General features: G+C 38.1%; 1 protein-coding gene across 2 annotated transcripts in view; it reads left to right on the top strand.

The window, feature by feature from the left end:
- LOC149078250 (immunomodulatory peroxidase-like) overlaps positions 1-23,510 on the top strand; it is a 211,599-nt gene that overhangs the window by 30,091 nt on the left and 157,998 nt on the right. For both annotated transcript variants that reach the window (XM_089241863.1, XM_089241864.1), the window contains exon 2: positions 21,708-21,898. In XM_089241863.1, the coding sequence (XP_089097989.1) occupies positions 21,708-21,898 (191 nt within the window). The remainder of the gene's footprint in view (positions 1-21,707; positions 21,899-23,510) is intronic.

Below are 23,510 nucleotides of genomic sequence, written 5' to 3'. Positions count from 1 at the left end.
ATTAATTTCCGAATTTGTAGGGAAAAACTTACTCAAAAGAGAAATTTTTGAGGGAAATTTTGGCTGGATGAGATTATTTGGTAAAACGAAGAATTTTTGTTCATACAGTAAGTAATGGTTCAAAATAATTTAGACTGCATCAACATTATCATATTATTTTGTTAAAACTAATGTTGCGTGAGATAGAAATGAAATTTTTTTTTAAGACATGCTGTTCATTTTATACGGCATATTTATTTTTTTAATGCATTTTTTATAAAGCATATTTTAAAAGTTTTTAGAGCATAAAAATCCTAGCCCTACTGATTAGTAGTTGAAATGTGTGGGCATCGTGCTGCACTCTCTTCGTAAGGATGTACATTCCATTGCAAAAAAAAAATAATTTAAAAATAAGACTTTCCCCAGCTGTTATGCATAAAACTTAGATACATTGTCGATAAAAAATTCCTCAAAGATGCATTGATTCCTCTGCATTGATATATTCAATACCGAATTATGGAAATTGTACTGGGAGGGGGCACATTGATCGAAATTTATGTGCGCCCATATGCCCCGCGCCACAAGAAATGGAAGTCCCCCAGCGGAAAACGTGGCTTATAGGAAGGAATTAAATTTCCAAAATTTATTTGACACCAATTTTTTATCGTGGTGTGCTCCTGCTCCCCAACGCCCCTCATTGTGAGAAATAGAAATCCTGACAGAAAGCGGAAGATGCGGCTTATACGGTGAAAATTAAATTCTAAAAATTTTAATCGCAAGTTTTAATCTTGGTGTACATTCCAACGCCCTTCGATGACTTCAATTAATAATTTTCTTAAGTTGTTAAAAACTAAATATCTATTATAAAACTATTATAAAATAGAGATGGGGAGGAGGAACATTTCCAATAAATGAGAAAGTAAATAAATTAGTTCCATTTTTTACCCCTAAAGCAAATAACCTATTTATAAGATCACAACAAACATTTGAGTTTTAAAGCAATTCAAATTTTTCGCGACGAATTTACATCATGACGAAATCAAATTTGTACCGCGATGAAATGAGTCTGCGACAAATTTGTACCGCGACGAGTTTGTAGCATGACGAATTGACGCTGCGACAAATTGAACGCGACGAATTGACCTTGACCCTTCAACTAAAGTCCCCAAGGGACGTGGAAGAGTGAAATTCATAAGAGAGAGGCCTGTGGAGATCTCGGCCTCAAGGTCGTAGTGTGTGATGTGGGGGCTATGGGGCTCCATGCCGTTGCTTGTAGAACTCATGGTTTGGGGCTCACGAGGTTGGAGGAAATGTCAGACAATTAGGAGGCATATTCACGAAAAACAAGAGCTTCGATTATATTATAACTATCACCAGAAGAAAAGCTCTCGCACGCAAACTCTGGCAGATGCTTCAACGGAAATAATCATGATGCTAATCATTGAATCATAAAGTATTCACTTGAGTTGTGGATGAATATCTCCTGAGTAAGACTGTCGTTATAGTGGAGCGAAGAGTGAAGTGGTACGAGAATACTGCGACTAGAAAGAAAAAATGCATAAAGGTGGAAAAAGAGACGTCCGCGGATAGTAAAAGAGGAAGAGGATAGAGAAAGTAATCGGAAGGGTTCTGAAATGTAAGGGTGGGATGAGGGAAAAAAAGGGGATAAACTGTCCAATCAGCGGATAGCGAAAATCAGCAGATCGAGGTGAAAACAAACCAGATTACTGAAAGTCTCAGTAATCTGGAACCTTATTGAGTGGTCTCTTTCCCTCTTTTGTCTCGCTTTTCGAGTATGTGAGGTGTAGAACAAAACAATACAATTGTTTTTTCGTTGCTAGTCTCTATTGTGCACTCCCGTACCTCGTGATCACCTCACTATGAGATTGGCCTAAGAAATCAAGCACCTATCCTCAATAGTTTAAATGAGCACTTTTAACCTTAAGAGACCTTTTCAAAGGTAGTGCTGCTTGGGCTCTGCACGGAGGGGTGGGTGAAGGGATAAATCTGATTATTCTTATCATTTTTACACAATAAATTCCATATAAAAGAAAGAAGCCCATCAAATATCTCAGTGGGCCTAGTTCCAGGATGGGGATCCTTATACAAAATGGCTGGTTTTTTCTGCACAGCAAAAAAAAAAAACCTGCGTATACGGAAGCATTCTCGGTCATTCTCAGACTTTAAACGTTCAAATTTTTTAAACTCACCATGAAAAAAAGTCCCTTTCTTAGTTTGTCCATAGCTAATAAACGAGTAAAAATAAAATTTTATCAGTAAAAAATATGCCTTCTAGAAAATGTTGAAAATAACTATACAGTACAGAATTATATTACATGAAAAAAAAGTCATTGAACTGGAACTCCTGCTGTCACCTATCAAATAAAAAAACACAACTGCTTTTGATTGAAATTAGTGATCTGCTTTTAATAATTGCACCACATGAAAAAAATATGGCGATATTAATAAATATTTTGTGAGCAATAATATAAATTATCAAGTTTGCAAAAATTTAACAGTTGTTGCTTGTTTGCAGTAAAATACCGTTAGTAATTTTTTTTGAGATTTACTAATATTACTGTTCTTGGATATCCTTGTTTCCCATCTTGGGCTCTCATATTTACGTGATGCAAACAAACAACAATATTGCTCCAAATTATTTATTAATATCACCATATTTTCTTTCCATGTGGTACAGTTATTGAAAGCAGTTCACCAATTTCAATCGAAGAATTATTGCAGTTGTGTTTTTCATTTCATAGTGGTTGTAGTCCAATGATGATTTTTACATGTAATATAATACGGTGTACTGTTTGGCTATTTTCAATATTTCCTAGAAAACATATTTCTGGTGATAAAATTCAATTTCCCCCGTTTATTTGGTATTAGTTATAGTACCCGGTGCTGCCCGAGTTTTCTTCAATTACTGGGAGGATTGCAAAAGTGACAAACAACTATAAAGCAATAAACTATCATACATAATATTGACAGCATTAAAGATGTGACAAACCATTCTAAAAGCATATGCATGTCTGACAAGGAAAGGGTCGGAAGGTGTCATCCCAAACAATTATGGAAAAAAAAAATTAAATACATCTTCAAGCGGAGTTCAATTATTAAAGCCGCCAAAAAATTATTAAAAATTTCAACCGTTGGCTACTTATCTCCTCTCGAGCTTCTTGGCGATATCTATGAAGAACTTTTCCAACTTTTTCCCCGGTAGAAACTCCCTTCCTCGTTTATACGGCGTTCAAGAGGCCGAGCCAAAACGTCCTATTATTGTGTCTTTTATAAACTGAGACTTTTAAAGAGAGAAAATGACTTCCCTTCCCCCACCACGCACACAGGCTTTTACAAAATATTTTAAAATTCAATGTGTGTGTGTGTTTAATTGCATCTTCTCAACTCTTATAAAAAAAATATTTCAATAACACTTGAGGGAAAAATAATAAAATAGCGCATTTCAAATCATTTAAAGAAATAAAATTTAGTGAACCTTTCTGTTACGACATTAGGTAAAAAATTGCTACAAAATCTTCTCGACTTGAGAAATTTTCCCATCTTGGACTCTCATTTTTTTGGCAGTAGATGATTTGCAACCATCAGCTTAGTCTTTGATTTTGTTTCTCTGCTTTATAATCGTTTTCAAAATTGCCCCAGGGATATTAAACTGTTTTGCAAGATTGACTTTCGTCATGAATTTAAAATTCTTGTTGAATTCTTCCAACATTTCCAGTTATTTTTTTTTAAAGTTTCGTTTTGTCGACATTATCAATGGCGGATTTGCCACAGCTAGCAAACAAAGCACCACAACGAAAGAAAATTCTACTGGAAAAGATCGAAATAACTTACTGTGTATGTGTACCGTATGTGCCTCTTATCTGCAGACCTGTACCCTCCAAATGCTTACAATGTAAACATTTAAAGTAGACTTTTTTTTCTTAACCTTTGAGGAAAAATCACTTTATAATGCTTTAAATATTGGGAGAAGGAAAATCCTTAAAGAATATATGGCCGTCAAAACAATAGAAACCCTTTTTTTGAACTCACCGCGTCTGCGTATTCTCAAAAACAAGCAGTAGACAAATCACTTAAGAGTCCACGCTGCTATGGCGTCAATAGCCATCGCTATCAGATGAAGCGGGAGAGGTCCAATTTCCAGCCCAATATAATATAATAATAAGAGAAAAGGGAAAAGGGGACTTGAGCCATTTAAATTGTAAAAAACATGCTCTTTCGCCTCCATCAACACTCCTTAATTTTATGGCCACTTACTTAAAGGGCCCCTTCAAAGTTTGCGTAATAGCCGCTTCGTATTCTTCTTTTCTCTCTCTCTCTCCCCTATATACTGAAGCCTATTGACCATTGTATTGCCACCTGCAGGCAATTGACTTTATTTCTGACGTTCTTGCTTCCTCTCTACTTTTCTTTTCCTTCTTTTTTTGTACAACTTCCCCCCCCCCCCCACAGAAAACGTCTTCCTCCCATATGCTTCGAAAGATCGTAGGGGGTGAACCTTGACCAATGATGTCAATTTTAATACAATTTGCACCTACGTAATCCTCATCACCCAATAGAAGGATCTTTCTTTGAAGCCGGACTACCAATTAGAAATAGGGGGTTGGTACCCCTCAAAACTTTACTTTTTGGAATCTTTGAAAAATTAAAGGAGATTGATTAGTGAAAACTAGAAATCAAGTTGGAAAAAAAATGTAGAAAGAGGAGAATTTTTTTGAAAACACATTTTTCAACTGTAGCATCAGGAGCGGCGATCATCCGTGATGAAAGGGATGGAGGAAAAGGTAGGGAAGGAATTCTTACCACAATTCTAGTAAATTATAGACGTTTAGTTAAAACCTAAATTAGGAGGAATTAACCGGGGGCAGAGATGGTGAAATTAGGTATAAAATGTGATTAAAAGAGAGATATTCCAACATCAAGTTAAAATTATTATAATTGAACATACAGTATTTTGTTTATGTATTATGCAGAATTTGATATCGTTTGATCATTTGATTAAATATTAATGCTAATGAAATTTAACTGATTCTTTCTTTCATGAGTCATCGTTTTATTCTAAATGTATATTGGACCACTAGGAGTCTGGGTTAATCTGATAATTACATATATATATATTCTTCCAGTGGTTCGATATAACAACGCTAAATGGTCATCAGCTAGCTCACTGGATATTTTCGTATATGTCAACAATCATCCTAAAATTTATGGCTATTGCGGTGACAATATGCAAGAAGAACTGTTGCAGCAAAGCGTTTTCACTGCAAACAAAATTGTGCGCGTTCGGTGGACAGTTTTTCAAAAGATTCCGTGTGCGAGTCGAAGTGAAAACGTCGAGTAATCGAGGGTCTGAAGCGAATAAATGAATCATTTTAACATTAAAATGTATAGGAACATATTGCGACGGAAGCTAAACGTCGTATAAACGTGAATCACTTTTGGAATATTCACACACGCTCACAGAAAATCAATCTGTCTACAGTATGTAAAATTGGTTTTCTGTATGTGTCTGTGTGTGTTCTCTATACAAATCTACAATTCTAAATCGATCGTCACCAAATTTTGCATACATACCAAATGGGACCTGACTTGAACGATAGGTTACTTTAATGGTTTGTCAGACATTTATATGCCTTTACAGTAGTTTGTCACTTCTTTAATTCTGTCAGTATATGTATCATAGTTTATACGTATATGCCTTATAATGGTTTGTCACTTTTTCCCTCTCAGTAATTGAAAAAAAAACCCATCGCCCGCGGGTATTATAGCTAGTTTTATATATATGGATTTTTACGTACTAAATATTTTCGAGAGAAAGCGTTGAAGTAGCGTTACCAGAAATTCTTAAACTTGGACATATGGACGCACGCGCACACATCTTTGGCTATGCTCCTTCCAAATGCTTACAACAGATGGCGCCACAACACCAACAATGTACAACAATTGTTTTACAACCAAAACAGAACCACTTTTGATATAAACACATTTTTATAACGGTGGAAGATATTTGTTTTTTTATTAGGCATTGAGTATTGTTTCACCAATTTTGTTTGTTTCTGATTTGAAGAACGAAGATATTGCTTGATTCTTTAATAAACTGCTTCACGGCCGTCTTAACGCATGGGCCTTCTCAAGTGCACTGAAGCACTCGTTGATAATAGGATCAGGTGCTTTGATAAATAGCAGGTGTCGCTTGGGCAAATGCCTCATTTTTTCTCGCAGAAATTCGGGCAATTGACAAGGGCCACATATCTTTAGTGCCTGAGCCGATGAGGGCTTCAATCAGGGCCCCATCCGGAGGCGGATTTGTAGTTTTGTGTCCTGTGGGATATAGAAATTTTGCCTACAGGCATGTATATTCCCTCCAAAAATCTCCGCATCGTATACAGTTACCTTTATTTTGTACGAAGAGTGAAAAGTGACATCTCTCTCTGTATGTCATCATGAGCTGCAGTAAGGGTGCTCAACTTCTCATACAGTTCCGCCATTTCATTGGTTTGGCAACGTGGAGTGGGCCGCTTGAGTTATCTAGAAATATGCCTGCAGTCAGACTCACTCAGGTGATCTGATAGTGTGCCGCGATGTCGGATTTTCCACCATGGCCCACGTCTCCTGAGACGAACCAGCTTATATCCCCTAGGGGGACAGAGCGGGGGGCCATGGCTGGTCTGGAGGGCAATTTAAGTGATTTGGAAATGCGCTTCGAGCCACTTCAATGATCTGGAAATGTGCCAAGAGCCACTGAATTCATCTACACTGCTCAAAACAATTAGGGGAGCAAGCAAAAAAGTGAAGAAAACCGTGTGAGACAGCCACGTATTGGCATTCAATGGATAGTACACGCGTATCAATGCGCAATACAGAAAAAAGACGTAAAAAAATTTGGAATTAAGCTTTAATTCTTTGAAAATATGGAAAAAACATGAAAAGATGATTTAGGGCAACAATTTGGTTACATGTAAACGATTAAAAAAAGTACTGTTTAGACATGATGCATGAGTTTTAATAGGGCGTGTGGTCTCCTCGAACAGCTAAGACTGTTGCACACCTGTTTGCCATGGATGCGATGAGGTTATCGATCAGACTTTGGGGAATACTGTTACACTCCTCATGAAGTGCAATCTGCAAGTCTCGGACAATAACAGGCGGCCTTGGTCGCGCAGCAATGCGTCGTTGGATTCAGGTCAGGAGAGCACGCTGGCCATTCCATACGCTGTATTGTTTCAGCTTCAAGCATGTTCTCCACCAGACGAGCTCAATGCGGTCGGGCATTATCATCCTGGAAAACAAAGGAATCTCCAATGGCTCCAGCGTAAGGATGACATGAGGTCGCAGTATCTCGTCTGCATACCTTCGGGCCGTCAAAGTGCCATTCCGAATGATATGCAGGTCCGTACGTCCGCCTATGCTGATTCCACCCCATACCATCCAACCAGCTCGTCTGTATTGTGACCTTACACGAACGAATGCGGGGTTATTTCGAGTGCCCCTGTCCCTCCATACCAGAACACGTCGGGTGTCACACTCCAGACTGATTCGGGACTCGTCTGTAAACAGCAATTGGCTCCAATCATGTTGCTCCCAATCTCGATGTTCAGCAGCCCATCTTCTTCGGCGTGGGGTCAACGGAATGCAGACCATTGGCCTACGTGCATAGAGCCCTCCCTCATGAAACCGATTACGTACTGTTTGGCTGGACAGCCTTCGTCCTGTTGCCAAGAGCAACCGTCTTTGCAGCTGCGTAGCATTCTCTGTTCTGTTTCGACGGGCTGTTAACCGTATATACCGGTCATCAGTTGCTGTTGTGGCACGTGGCCGACCTTGCCCTGTTCAACGTCTAACATTTCCTGTTTCTTGGAATCGATTCCACAGCTTTGCAACAACACTTCTGGCGACTCCAACAGCGTCCGCGACACTACGTTGTGTTTGCCCGGATTCCAGTCTGCCTATAACACGCCATGCCATGGATTCCAGTAAATCACGTTGTTGAGACATCCTCAAGTCACCTTGTCTCAAAAAAAAATACTGCGCAATCAAATTTCACAGTTACGGCAGTAAAACAGACGTTTCTGCAACATCCCGATTTCTGCCCTTATCTCCTTTTTCTGGTTTTGACGTCATGAACTTTGATTTGCATATGAAGTTTTCTTCTTCCGTTTCCTGCTAGGCTTTAAATTATGGATGATTCATTTTATGTTACTTATCGGTATACATCTTTGCGTAATTTTGTTAAAACCATGTGCTCCCCTAAGTGTTTTGAGCAGTGTATAAACAAACGCGAGCCGCTTAAGTAAACTGTAAGTATTTCACGGGCCGCTTAAGTTATATGTAAGTTTGCTGCGATCTGTGCAAGTGATCTGGAAGCGTGCCACAGACCATTCGAGTCATCTGCAAATGGGCCGCCAGCCACTTAAGTAATTTGCAGATGTTACGCGAGACACAACACTGGAGTTGTGCCGCGTGTCGTTTAAGTGATTTGGAATAGTGCTTGAGGTCGCTCAAGTTAACTGGATATGTTGCGTTGGCGTAATCTTTGGGGGGCACTTGAGTGATTTGGTAATTTGTCGCGGGCCTCATAAGATGAGTCCGAGGGGCACATTTGACTCGCGGGCCATGGGTTGAGCATGTGCGAGCTACTGGCTATCTATCGCACAGCCCTGTTCGCATAGGCGTGCGCATATGCTATCATAATGAATTTTCTATATATTTAAAGTTCTTTTGAATATTAGTAAGGCTGGCATTACACTATAAAACTTTGATAAAAATTCTTTTATAAAACTTGAAAAATGTAATCAATAAACACATCTGTTACATTCGAGCGAACTTAACTAATCGGTCTATTGGTTGCATTTTTCAAATTTTATAAACGAACTTTTATCAAACTTTTATAGTGTAATCCCGGCCTAACTCAAAAATCTTTGGGGGGGTGGGCACAAAGAAATTCTTTGTGCCCACCCCCAAACCAAACCTCGTTTGATCCCTCCAGAAGTCTATTCTGCGTATGCGCCCGTCTGTTTAGCGTACACGTATACTCTAAGGCCGGCATTACACTATAAAAGTTTGATAATAGTTCTTTTATAAAACTTGAAAAATGCAACCAATAAGATTATCGGTTGCATTTGCTCGAATGTAACCAATATGATTATTGGTTGGATTTTTTAAGTTTTATAAAAGAACTATTATCAAACTTTTATAGTGTAATGCCGGCCTAAGGAAGAAAAATTATAAGTGAAATAATATTAATATCCTGGACTGGAGTATGCTGTAAGGTTTTGGAGACCATACCTACAGAGGGACATAGACTTGGTTGAAGGGGTGCAGAGAAGAGCTACGCGTGTCCTTATTGGCACACAGGGCTTGAGTTATGAAGAAAGACTTCATTTTTTGAATATGTTTACATTGGATGAACGCAGGTGTCGAGGAGATATGATCGAAGTGTTCAAAATTTTCAATGGGATGGATAGGATGGACCATGAACTTTTAGTACACCGCCAATCGACTGCTTTTACAAGGGGACACCAGTATCGATTGGTGAGGGACAATGCAAGGTTATGGTGTCGCAGGGAATTTTTCTCTAATAGGGTTGTTAATAAATGGAATAGCTTACCCCCGGAGGTAGTAAATTGTAACACAATTGACACGTTTAAAAAGAAATACGATAAACATGTTGGGGTAAATCGAGAAGCTATCCATTCTTAGAATAAGACAACCATAAGTGTTCTTTATGGGCATTGTATAATATTTTATCATGTGTATATATTGTTTGTAATTTGTGTTAATTGCATTTTTAATTGGGTTGCTGTATTTTTGAAACATATGACAACCATATTTTTATGGGCATCTTTTTATCAGCCGCCTCGTTGGGCATTTTGCCTGTTGTGGCGTTGTATTTGTATTTGTATTTGTATTTGTATTTGACGATTTCAAAGGTTTCCATCACAACGCTCAAAACGTACACGTTCTTTGCCGATTCTGCTCAAGTGATGTTCAGGCGGTGGAATCCCGATTCAACCTTCACTGAAATAATGTCGTTTCATTCTGTGGTGAGCAGCCCTGTGTCTGATCCCCATTCCCCTCCTCCTCCGATTCGCGCTCTTGCCCATGTGAAGTAGCCTTCAATGTTTTTCGGGTCGAAAGACACCTGTGCTGGCCACAATTAGAGGAGAAGATCCAATGCACAACCGGCATAGGTGAGTTCTCGAATGTTTAATTCTGATATCGAACAAGATGAGTTGGTCTCAGTGGTGAAACTGTGATGGTCGGCTGACGTTGATTTTTCAACTTCGAGACGTGATGTTTGATAAAAGTCTCAGCAGAGAACAGACTGATGTTCAACACGATACTTACATGACACGAAAATTCAAGCATCTGCCATTTTCGCTTCAAAATATGAAAGGCAGGTGGCAACATCACTAGAACACAAAAAATTTAAAACTCTGACAACATAAATAAATTGAAGCTACACACACACCCAGAACATGCGTTCCGGCATCTACCAATTCGTTAGAAATTTCTCAGAAGATTGTTTACGAGGTGCATGTACGGTTAAGTAATAGCAGTGCTTCTGTTGCGTATTGGTATAGTGCAGTGGTTCCCAATCGGGGGTGCCTGGACAAATATCAGAATTATATAAACAGAACTAAACGCAAATTGAAAACCATAATTGACCGGGGTTCTAATAGATAACTTTAAGTAGTTGAAAAAATATATAATAAATTACTTAAGAAGAAAAGTCATTAGTTGCGCGTAATCAAATTTACACGCAAAAGCACCGCTATAATGTTAGTAGACTGCAGCGGTTGCATAGGAGGTGATAGACTTGGAAGTCTGGGGGAGGGGGGGGGGCAATGCCCTCCCACGCCCCACCCCCCGTATTCCGCCCATGAACGGTTGTTAGATATGACAAAAATTGTACTTTTTGTGACATCTTTCGACGGAGTATGATACGTTGCTTTAGTTCTTTTGCAGTCTTGTAGATGGCAGTGCTATTGTACCATATTTACCAGTACTGAATAGAGTGTCCTCCATTGTTCGAGATATTCTCGCTTGTAGAGGGCTGTAAGTGTCTGCTGCTATGGGACCATGACCACGACCTCCTATATAACCAGGTTATCTAGGTGGTCGTGTCATGACAGACACTAAGATTTCCGAGGGGGGGGGGGGGGGAGGTTCACGACTAAAAGTATTTGGGAACCGCTGGTCTAATGCACTCGCCCGTGGTGCTATTCCCTGTAGAGTCCTGTAGAGAATTTTCCTTACAAAAATATCCTCTTTGCATCATAATCAGTTATCTATAAAAATAAATATACGTCAGTCATTTATATTAAATTTTATTAATCTTAGTGTCTAAAAATGTTTATGGATCTTTAATGAAAACCTCGTCAGTTTTTTCATTTTCATACACAAATCAATGTTGGAGATTGAACGACGATACGCTTTTTCATCGCGTTTCAATCAATCTCCATCAGCTCATGACGATATAATGTGATGTTATTACATCGATAGCAGTTTTATCGATTGTATTCATTGCCATGCGTGACACTCTATCGCGTATTTGGAACTCCATCTCAATCGTGGATCTTTTTTTTTGAGCTGAACAGCAAGTGCAACAAACTGACAAGCTAAACCGAGAAAAATTTATATTTATTTGGATGGAGGAGGGGGGGGGGATACAAATCTCATCAACAGACTTATTATTGAACTTAAGATACCAGTAGTCGACCGAGAATTTAATGTGATATGAAACATGTTAGATGATTCCAGAAAGATACGCAACCAACATCTGCAGTGTAATTTCACACGATTCGGCTTAGTACGCATATTTGCATGCTCACTTTGAGTCATTTACTCATCTGCATGGTACTAGCCAAAAAGATTGAGCGTCATGATTATTTCACGAATAAAATTCCTGTTTACGCCAGTAAAAAGAAAAATTGAATGCAATAACTTTTAGTGTTTTTGAAATGAACGATTGTCCGTCTCAACTGGTAAAGTTCTAACTCAGGGGTGAATCTTCGGCCCACCAAGGGGTTCCATCCGGTCCGCGAAATTTCCATTAGAAAAGTATCAATACACGCAAGATAAATAACTTTGAGATCACAAAGGGAATATTGCAGGGAAAAATCTTATCTCCAACCCTATTCAATCTGTATTTAATCGATTTAATTAATAATCTAAATAATTCCGAAACTCACCCGTTGCACATTGGCCAACAAAAAGCGATTAATTGTCTGTTTTATGCAGATGACACAGTATTCCTCTCTGGTAATCCAGTTGACTTACAAAAGAAAATAAAAATTCTAGAATCTTTCTGCATACAATATAAATCGGAAATTAACAATTCTAAAACTAAGGTTATGGTCTTCAGAAAGGGGGAGGGGGGCTAAAAATGTCAGAAAAATTGATATTTCTCTAATATCCCAATAGAAATAGTCTTACTTACACATATTTGGGAAGTCCATTTTCATCTTTCGGAAAATTACGGACAGCTAAAATCAAATTGATCCCTAAAGCAAAAAACGCAATAAGCTCAATCTGGCCGATCCTTATCCAGTCTAGGATTTCATCATTCAATATTGCATTTAGACTCTTCTCTTCTCTGGTTTTATCAACTATGTCATGTGGTGCACCGACTTCAAGTCCAGAATATTTGGAGGATTTCGATGTTGTATTAAATTCTTTTGCGAGAAAACTATTGCACTTTCCGCGAGACACGCCAAGCTATATAATCAGATGTGAACTTGGTCAACCAAGAACGTTCATATTACTCAAAAAGTTTATCCTCTGCTTTTTTGCTAGCATTCTAAAAATGCCAAACTACATACTTCCGAGACTGTGTCTTGACCGATTGTTGGAAAGGACAAAACGCTCATCCCTGACAGGCATAACTGGCTTTTCTTCGTGTGGAGAATATTCCACGATTGTGGCTTGAGTTTTCTGAAAGAATCTAACTTTGGAACCAAACTTTTGGATCCAAACTTGGTAAAAAAACACATCCCGAAAATTCTTCAGATTCTATGTGATCAAAGTTTACAGGTAGACTTATAAAATGTATATAATTCTACATCATTTCCCCAGTATAGGCTCGTAAAATCTAACTTTGGAATGGAACAATTTCTTCCGAATAACAACGATTTAAAATACAAGAGGGTTTTTGTCCAAACCAAATTCGACTCGGAAAAGAAAGCTATCTAGCTTTCCTAGCTCCTTTAAAGCTACCTAGTAAAATACTCTCAACCCTAATCGATATCTACGAAAAGATTGAACACGTTCCTGTATGCAACCGATTCGTTAAAAATTCCGCCGAGGAATGTGTACGAGCTGCATGTACGGTTAAGAAGTAGTGGTAGTAGTATTGATATCTACACATGAAATAAGTTCGTTTCAGGCTCATTAGCTTCTTGGCTCATCGTTTCTTAGATAGAACTAACGTTTTGACGTTTTAGAAACCTTGTGAACGCAAGAGTGTGCTGACTTCCCTCATCAGTCTTACAGTGACGAACCACCCTACTTGATGAACAGGATTTGAAAGTACATCGCTCATTTCATTTTTGTTCACTGGATTTGTCAAAACTCATATTGTCGAGAATGTTTGAGAAAAAAAGAAATATATGGAAACAACTCCGCGTGTTTCTTATATTTTTTTTATTTCAGAACTTTTTTTTCCTTCTCCGTCGTCAGTCAAGCAGATCGGCGCAAAGCATTTTTTTCTCTCTGCTGCGCGTCAGTGCTCTGTTTCTGATCTCCGAGCCTTTCTATCTCAAAACAGTTTTATCAATCCAAAAAAGGCTATTTCCCACATTTTGAAATAACTGCTTCAAAAAAATCCCATCACACAAAAAATTGTTTAGGAAGGCTTTACTGACAGAGATGAATAAATGTTGTTGTGTAGACTTTGATCCTTTAAGATTTCTATAATCGACAGACATGAGACACCTTTTTATGTATATTTTATTTAATGGTTATATCCCTTGCTGTTATAGGCAAGTTTGATAAAAAACTCTTTTACAAGACTTGGAAAAAAAAAAAGCAATCAATGACAGCCTATTGGTTACATTTTTGAAGTTTTATAAAAGATCTTCAATAAAACTTTTATAGTGTAATCTCAGCCTTAAAAAGTTTTCCTCGCCACTAATCGATGCTATTTATGAGTCATACTACTGACTGACACTACACAGATGAAATTCAGATCAAAGAAAGACCCGATGTTTTTTCAATTAGAACTTGGGCCTATTCAATTTGACACCAAGAATGCCGTGGGCTATGACGTAGCCGTACTGTACAACATTTTCATTTTAATCTCTTTTCTGTTCTGGAACAACCCCTCCCTCGAGGGCACCTGGTGGTACGTACCCGGATGGATCCACGTGAACTGCAGTAGACCTTGAAAGACGTTTGCGGCACAATACATGTATTCTGCATCGGAAACAACAGGGAAATAACTTTTTTAATTGGAAGTTGGAGGGGGCAAGGGACACAATATAAAAATTTAGATTTTTTTTATTTTGCGACACACTTTCATATTTTCATTCCCAAAAGTGGCACACAGGGTGGTTTTTGTTAAGCATTTTTTAAGTTCGTTTACAACGCCAAGTCAAAAGGCCGCCCCTTGGGACTTTATATATATATATATATATATATATATATATATATATAGGGGATCACACACACATATAATCAGTTCGATCAATTATCAGACTTTTTATGGAGATTATGTGCGGGTAAAAAATAAGTGACTACGTAAAGCATAAATTTTGAGTCACTCTATTTATAATGCTTTTGTAACTCTTGTCCCAAGACCTTGTCTGAACCTGTGACTACTAAAAACGTATTCGAAGGATGTGTATATGGAATAATTTCCATTTATTTCGTCCGCCCTCATTTTCCGCGGTTTAGTTCCGTTTGCCCCCGCCCCGTTCATGTTCACCACCCATTTAGCATTTTCATAATAGGAGAGAGAGAGAGAGAGAGAGAGAGACGACCGCTGCTTTCGTTTACTCGTTGACCTTATTTTGACAATGAAGTTGATCTGTATCCGTCGTCCCAGTTCTCTTCGGTAAGGCACAAGATACCGGCGGCTGTTTCTAGAAGAATAGCTGCAGGCCGCTATATAACAACGTCAAGGCCAATCTTGAAGTGGGAAACAAAAATATAAGCGGGTCAACGGCTTGGAACCTGTTCTTCGTTTCGTGGAAAATTATTTCTGAAGACTATAATGAGTTTAGATTTAATTTTTTTCAACTAAACGTGAATTCAATTTGAAATTAAATGAGCCGCCTGTATAATTAGTGCTTTCAATTTATGAAAGTAAGTTCTCCAAGTAAGTAAGTGGTAGAGGTCACCGGACCCTCTATAGTAGAGTACAATTTTTTTTCTCCTCCTTTCTCTATAAACTTTAGTCACCCGCGACTCCCTTGCCCAATTCAGTTGCGGCTCCCCAGAATAGTTTGATAAATATTTTTCCATATAAAAGGACCACTTCAAATCATAAATAGGCATACAAATCTATATCTATAGCTCACCAGGGCACCCCTAACAAAGGTTGGTGACACCCTTAGAAGCCGCGACGCACACTTTGAAAAGCACTGCTCTATACTGTGTTAAAAATTTGAGCCAACTGATTTGAAAAGACTTCACTCAAAGTTTACGATAGTCCCCTTTGATTTCTCCATCTACATTTTTATCTTGATATCGCAAACTTGAGTAGCTAAGGAACTTTTGGGTTGCTGCGTGTTTCGCATCTGATAATTGGTTTCTTGCAAGAGGCATTTCGACGTATCGATTCATTATTATTGTGCATTTCCATTGTTACGCGATTGCATAAGAAAAGTAGAACTTGTATGAAAAAAGTAATCGTGCGAACGAGTTCAACCTCGGTTGAGATTTCTCTGCCTATCGCAAAATCTGGTACGTACATTATTCGAAAAAAGAAAGAACAATGAAGCAGTTGCGTGTGAGCATACAGAAGGAAACGCCCGCTTAGACTCGCCCATCGATATAGATTATTACATTCCACATAACCTACTTTACTTCCGCCGTCTATTAGGGACGACTGACTATTTCATTTAGAGACGTATAAAGGAAAAAAAAAAAAAAAAAAAAATGAAGGAGATAAAAAGATCTTGCCCATTACACTTCCTGAAGTTTGAATTTCGATAACTCAAGTAAAATAGAGGGAGAGATAGAAACCGTTCAAGAGAGGCATGATGGTTCATATACACAGCAGTTGAAAGACAAAGCCCTACTAGAGAAATGTAATTAACAAAGAAATCCACTTTATTTGATCGAGGATAGGCAACTCGCTTACATGATATTGGATCGTCTCACGTTAGGGAAACCAGCCGTATTGGTAAGAAAAACTGTATTTCGATCGTACTCATGTTTGATACAAAAGTTTTGAATCTACGCAAATCGGCAGATGGCACAAAGTCGGTAGGTCTATTGATAACGAGTATTCGATGAAATTGTGTGTCCAGCACGAGAGCCATGACTCGAAATTTGAAAATTTACAATCTTTACAGTTTCGCCTATACAAAGTCTATCTTAGCGGTGTTCCGAACTTAGCAACCTTAGTTACTGCTGGTTGTAATGAGCCAACGAACGCGGACGGACCGTCACCAACGGAACTTTGGTTCTCGAGTCCGGACGTGCCTCAAGGATGCTACAATATCAATTTAGATTTCGATTCTTAGACCACGATTCATCATAATTATTCCGTTGATTTATACTCCTGTAACTGTTACACAAAGTTATGTACTTTATATATATATATATACTCATTTAATAAAATTCCAGATGCACCCATCTTTCGGGAACGCTTCGATATCTCCTTGAGATGGGAAGATGTGGCGTGTCCGGTCCTTCAATGTTCAATGGTTGTGATGAGCATTCCTTCAGAGAAGTTACGTTGGGCTGTAGAAAATGTTGAGCACAGGATGTAAATTCTGGTCCACAAGAACAATGGTTCATTGATCATGAACCCTTGTGAATAAAAAGTCATCGTGTTCAGTTTCGTTTCCGTAAATTGAAAAATAATTCTTTACAGCAAAGCAAGGTAAAAATGTCTGCCCCAACACTAAGAAAATAAAAAAAATTAATATTCCAAAAAAAAATGTATCGAATTATTGAAAATAACTCGTCTCACGAAGGAACAAGAGATTATTTTCGCGTCCGGTAAGGACAGCCCTGAGTTTGAGTACCAAGTTGGCCACTCTGTACCACTACGATGCGTAACATATATATAGGGCCTACGCATTCCGTCCAAACCTGCTGCTATGCAGACGACAGTCCACTGAATTCGAAGCCAAAAAACATGTAGATAGGTTGGAATTTCATAATGACATAGTTCTGCAAACTGAATATTGAAAAATAATTTGATTTCATTAATATCTGATTATGCAAATTTAAAACCAGGACAAACAGGCTTCTTGAAAGTACTTTTCGGGACAGTGCATTTATTAGCAAACAACCGCGACTATCTCGACAGATTTTCCGGAAAATCTGGCCACCCTAGTCGTGCTTACATGAGCATATTTTTTGCTAAACACTTTCCCTTTTTTGGATTTGGCAAAATTGTGCGAGTGCATTTCCTTAATCTTCATTTGAAGAAGTATATTTTTTACTGGTTTTGAAATTTGTTCAAAATGGGAAAGCTATTACTTGGCCACACACCAACTCCGGTCATTAGAAATAAGCTGCATATCTACACGATATGTGATTTTGGTGTGTGAGTGGATGGTTCGCGATTCCAAAATAAGATGACGCTTCAACGAGCAAATCACCTTTATTTCAGAGAAAAAGATAATGTACGTAAAGGTAATCTATCCCTAGCGAAACGGATATCCCCGAGGGTCAATGAACCATCATTTTCCATTCCCCACTGGAAAAAGAAAGCAAAGAAAAAAAAAAACATCACAGAATTATAAGTTTTTGCTCTACTAAGCGTTTTGCTGTAGCGTCTTGATCCAAATTCTAACTTAATTATACGTGACTGAAGATTGGTATATAAATTTTAGAACAAGTCGCACGATTTAAGAGTGAAAACCTCAAAATTTATCCCCTTAAAGTGGGTTTCCCAAGGCGTTTATGGAACGCCTTAATCTGGCAGATATGGAGTTGCCGGCGACGTCAACGCGTCTGTCGACTAAAACCAAATAAGCCGTTTTTTTCCCGAATTTGTTTTACGTGCTGCGTGAAATGAATAGGGCCATTTCGCGTCGGTAGAAATGTATAACTTAACCACCAGCACGTGTTCGTGTTGTCTTAACGTGGCGCATCTGCAGTCGGGTTCACGTGCTTTATAGTTTGAAATTATGGGCATATGGCATTTTACTGGCGAACCGTTGGTCCTAGAGGCATACTTCCTATTCGAAAGTGTCCAAACAACGTGTGGTACTCTCTCAGATATGCCATTAATCTTGCAAGAAGTTGTATAGTCATTAAAAAAAAAAAAAAAAAAACTTTTTATCCCCTTCCCCATGTGCCCAATTAGAGAGTTGTTGCGCTGTCTCTCCTGATATAAAAAAAGATTTCTACTTTACTAAGTGCAATATCCGCAGAGGTATTCGAATTTGAAAAACGGAGGAAAATTTCAAAATATACCATAGAATGATGACGATGATGGAAATAAGTGTGAGTGACTGAATGGGCGAGTGAATGACCACATGAGTGACCAAGTGACTGTGACAGTCATTTTATGTCTTATGAGCGACCAAGTGAGTGATCGTGTTAGCAATTTTGAGTGACTGTATGTGATATGGTAAAATGAATGATCAAGTGAGTTAATGATCGAATGAACTGTATGAGTGACCAAGTGCCTGACCGTGTGACTTATCAAGTGTGACCGAATTATTGATCAAGTTAGTGACCGTATTAGCTACCACAGGTCAAATACTCTCACTCTCACACGGTCACATACTCACTCATACAGTCAGCCATCCATTCACTTGTTCACTGATACGGTCACTCACACCTTCAATTGGACACTCGCTCCTTCACTTGGTCACTGATGTGGTGGCTCACCACTCACTTGGTCACTTTAAGGAGACTGTATAAGGATTTCATTATGCCATATTCTAGAGGCTATAGGCCACTTATACGGTCACTCAGTCACACATATGGTCACTCAAATGATCACTCATTCTATTATATAGGTAGAATAATTATTATTATGATTTACGCTAGAGTAGTAGCCAATTCGCTATTGCTGAATTTTCATTATCTAAAAGAAAAAAAAAGAATATTCTCCAATTTTTGCATTCTCAGGAGAATATTCTCAGAATATTCTAGTTCTCTTCGAGAATATTCTCAATCACATCTCTAGAGCACTTTTCTATAAAATGGTACTGGAGTGAACTTCAATAGCATTTTTTGATAAGAAAGTGTCTCAAAATGGTGAACACAGTAAGAAATTTTAATCTACTTATGTAATTTTCTATGAAAGTCATTTTATGTGTAATTTTAGGCAAAATTCCCGTTATATTCAACACACGATTGCAAAAAAATTTTGTTAATGAAATATTTTGTGATTTTCACAGTATGGTGGTATGGTCACACATTTAGGTGGTGATGTTGCAGGTTATGAACTAAAATTTAAAGGATTGCATGCTATGCGCATAAGTTGCACCCAAATACATTAATGTTCGTTTGAATTTTTTGAAATTTCATCCTACATTTCATCTATCAAACATTGTAATTCAAAAAATATATGTGATAGACCTTAGGTTTTGGTTCATGACGTCACCAATATACAGGAGAATATTATATATTAAAACATTTCGTAATGATACAATGAGCAGACATTTAGAAATCATGTTTCAAACTCAAGTAAAATGCCAAAATATCATTCTTCGTAAAACACACGTTCAAAGTTTTTATTCACGGATTACTTGCATGTACAAACGCAACACTAAGTGAACGTAATTTCGGTTTTGAGCATCATATTTTGTTTATATGATGTTATGTTATATGATTTGCGTGTGTTTATATGAGCAAAAACAATGTCAAGTTTCGCATTAATTTAGTAATGTAAGTAACCAAAGAGTTGGTTTGAGTTTTTTGGTTTGGTACGTAATTAATTCAACATATATACAAGTATAAACAAAAATCATCCATTTTCATTCTGTTTCATACAATATAAAAAATACCTTAAATAATTAGTCTCACCTCAATTCAGCTTAATTTTTCAAAACGAAAATGCTACATAATAGAATCATAAAATATGTGTGTAGTACACATCACATTTTAATTCGTCGTATCTGAGCGTACGTAGGATCAACCTTTCGCAGGGAGGGGGGGGGGGGAGCACACTGGGATTGATTGGAGGTACAAGGAAACAATTAATCTGAGATAAATTTAGAGTTACCAACTTTCAAAAGCATCTCAAGTAACAGAAATGTATTAATATAGCAAAAAAAAAAAAAAAAAAGTAATTTTTTGACACTATTATTTGAAATGTTTTTTTTTAAATCATTCAAAATTAATATTTGTTAAAAAATTAATTAAATTGAATGTTTAATTTTTTTAAATATTTTGAAACATATTTAGTCTGTGATTGTCTTTGGGGTCATTGTCCCCCTACGCCGTTAATGAGTGGCCCGCGGAACGCGACAAATTTTTTATGTGGCCCTCGAGCGTAAAACGTTGAAGACACCTATTGTAGATAGAGGTAATATTTAATGTTGATATTAATAAACCTTATATGATTTTTTCTGCAGAGTCAAATTGCTACTAAAAAATCTGTATTCACCAATTCCCAATTTCCATCGAATATATACTTCGACAAACGCTGATTTCAGTGGTGTATTACAAATACAAATACAATACAAATACAAATACAACGCCACAACAGGCAAATTGCCCAACGAGGTGGCTGACTTAAGAACATCATGGATCCCCGAGCCCCTACCTACTACTGCTACACCACACATGCACCCCCCCCCCCGCGAAACCCCCCAACGAATCGGTACATGCGGGAATGTGCGTGTACGTGTGGTGCAACCTGACGTAAAGTTTGTTTCTGTGTAATGCGAACATAAGGCTAAATTTCTCCTGAACCAGAGCACCGATATGGTTTATTAAAAGCTGAACGAGTGTTTGGTATATCTGACCGACTGTAGCTAGGAGGGTGTTTGTGGAACTGGCGATTAGAAATTTCGGCAACGATTCAGTTTTGAACTTCGCGAAACTTTCAGTGTGTAGCTCGCCATCCAGATATATCAATGAAATTGGTGGTACCTTAAAAAAAATTTTATGTTCTTTCCAAATATGTCCTTAATTTGCATGTAGGTCTTTCAGCAATTTCTCAAATCTGGGGCTTTTTTTTCAGACTTGCTGATTTTTTTTTCCCGCTATCGATTATCAACATTAACTCGAAAACGGTTTGAGATAGGACAGGGTTGGTAGGGTGTTCTTTGTTTCACGTGGGTTCGTCTACCATCCCCTTTAGTTTTTCAGAACAGGTCACGTTCACCCTGTATTTGTCAAAACACTTTCGATCCGTCCAAAAACAAAAATTAGACAGAAAGTAACCGCAAACAAATTTCAGATACAAGTGTCGATAAATAATGCCTTCCTTCTGCTTTACATACGTCAGGGCTGTGCATGCAAATGAGTTGGCACTACAAACATTATTGCATTTGTCAAAAGAGTGTTACCGTATATATTTGAAAATTTCTTCTCTTATATAACATATTTTTCCTTTTATTTCTCAGCATAATCACAGCAATATTCAACGTGCTCAAGGTCGGAGATTCGGTAATAACACCAAGGTATGCCATACTTCAGAGGGACCATCATGAATGGATTCCACCCATATCAGAATATGACATGGACCAAGCGTTTTCAGAAGCTGAACGGATTATAAGTGCCAAAAGATCACACGAGAAACGACTGTTCGAATCAGGTTGGTAAATAGACGATATGTATTGCTTTTCGGATTAGGATTGTATTTCAGTTTTTTTTCTGGAGCAACGACGATGTAAAACAAATGACCAACTAAAATTAACCTTCTGGCGGTCGTACGTAGGAGATTCGTGGATTAAAGTAGATCGCGTATTTCCTACATACGCGCGCCCACTGGAGAGTTAACATAGCATTTGTTCATGTCATGTTAGGAAAATTATATTGTACATATGAATAAAAAACAGAAAAGACAATGTTGCGTGAAATGTAAAAAATATAACGTAGAATATATGTAAAAAACAATAATCTATGTATATATAAAATTGATTTTGTGTGTGTGTGTGTTCTCTATAAAAATCTGAAATTTTAGATCGATCGTCAACAAATTTTGCTTATATACCAATTGGGACCCGACTTGAACGATAGGAGCAGAGGCAAATGCCCCAAATGGGCAAAAAACTGTCGGGCAACAATGGTTTTTGGGCCTTAACAATCATTTTTGGAACGTTTACTTTGGTTACTGTGGTTCCCTAGCAATGCGTTCCAGACGTGCATATGCCTTTACAATGGTTTGCCATTTCTTTAATGCTGCCAGTATTGTGCATGATAGTTCATGCCTTTGTAATGGTTTGTCACTTTCTCAATCCTCTCAGTAATTGAAGAAAACCCGTTCAGCGCCTGGGTATTATAACTAGTTTATCATAAAACCAACGGCTTTGATGCATTTTTAAATGCAAGATGTATCGCAATAGTCACGTAAAACCAGGGCCGCAACTAAACGCTTGGTCAGCTATCAGCTGGAACAAGTATGCATTTTGGAGCCCCCTTGTAATGTTGAAGGTGAGGTTGAACGGTGAAATTTGCTTCCCCCCCCCCCGGTTGCGGCCCTGCATAAAACGTCACTGAGTTATGACTGCGACCGAAAGAGGTCATAAAATAATGACGGTGATATGAACGCATAAGAGAGCGTGGAAAATGGTCGATCAACTTTACAATGTGAGCACTCGGGTTACTCTGTCATGATCATGTCGCAGGGGAGGAGGCCCCCCTTCTCGATCAGACGTTTCACGGGCCCTTCTATAGTTAATTTATAGCATGAAAAGCAGAAAATGATTAGAATTGTCGCGGACCCCTGGGGGGGCCATGCTCGTGATATGTATTGCTTTTCTTTACGTTTCAACCTTGCGAGTCGCGTTCAAGAACGAAGAAATTGTCAAGTTATAGGCTAACTGCAAACTACGGTTCGGCTGCTGCGGTTGATCTTATCAGCAACCGTGGAATTTCGCGTGGAACACACACTGAATATGAAATATTCAAATACATACAAATACAAATACAACGCCACAACAGGCAAATTGCCCAACGAGTTAGCAACCGGGGTTTTTATTTTTTAATGTCACGTGACATCTCTCTCTCTCTCTCGGGATTGGCTAAATTATTTTCGCTAAGCTGAAGTTGACTGCAGTTAGCATGCAAATTCGTGCTCATAAGTTGCATTGCAATAAAACCCCCTCTCACTCTTAACGGACACCCCTCAGATGCGGTCATCCCCTAATTAAAGTAAATTTCCAATTAATTAAATTTCTAATTAATGGAAATTAATCATAATTATG

The sequence above is a fragment of the Pholcus phalangioides genome, unplaced genomic scaffold (assembly GCF_987345545.1).
Source record: "Pholcus phalangioides strain wild (caught in Gottingen) unplaced genomic scaffold, Ppha-v1.0 ptg000014l_1, whole genome shotgun sequence".
Lineage (NCBI taxonomy): Eukaryota > Metazoa > Arthropoda > Arachnida > Araneae > Pholcidae > Pholcus > Pholcus phalangioides.
The sequence above is the reverse complement of the archived record's forward strand: the minus strand, read 5'-3'. Positions and strand labels throughout refer to the sequence as shown.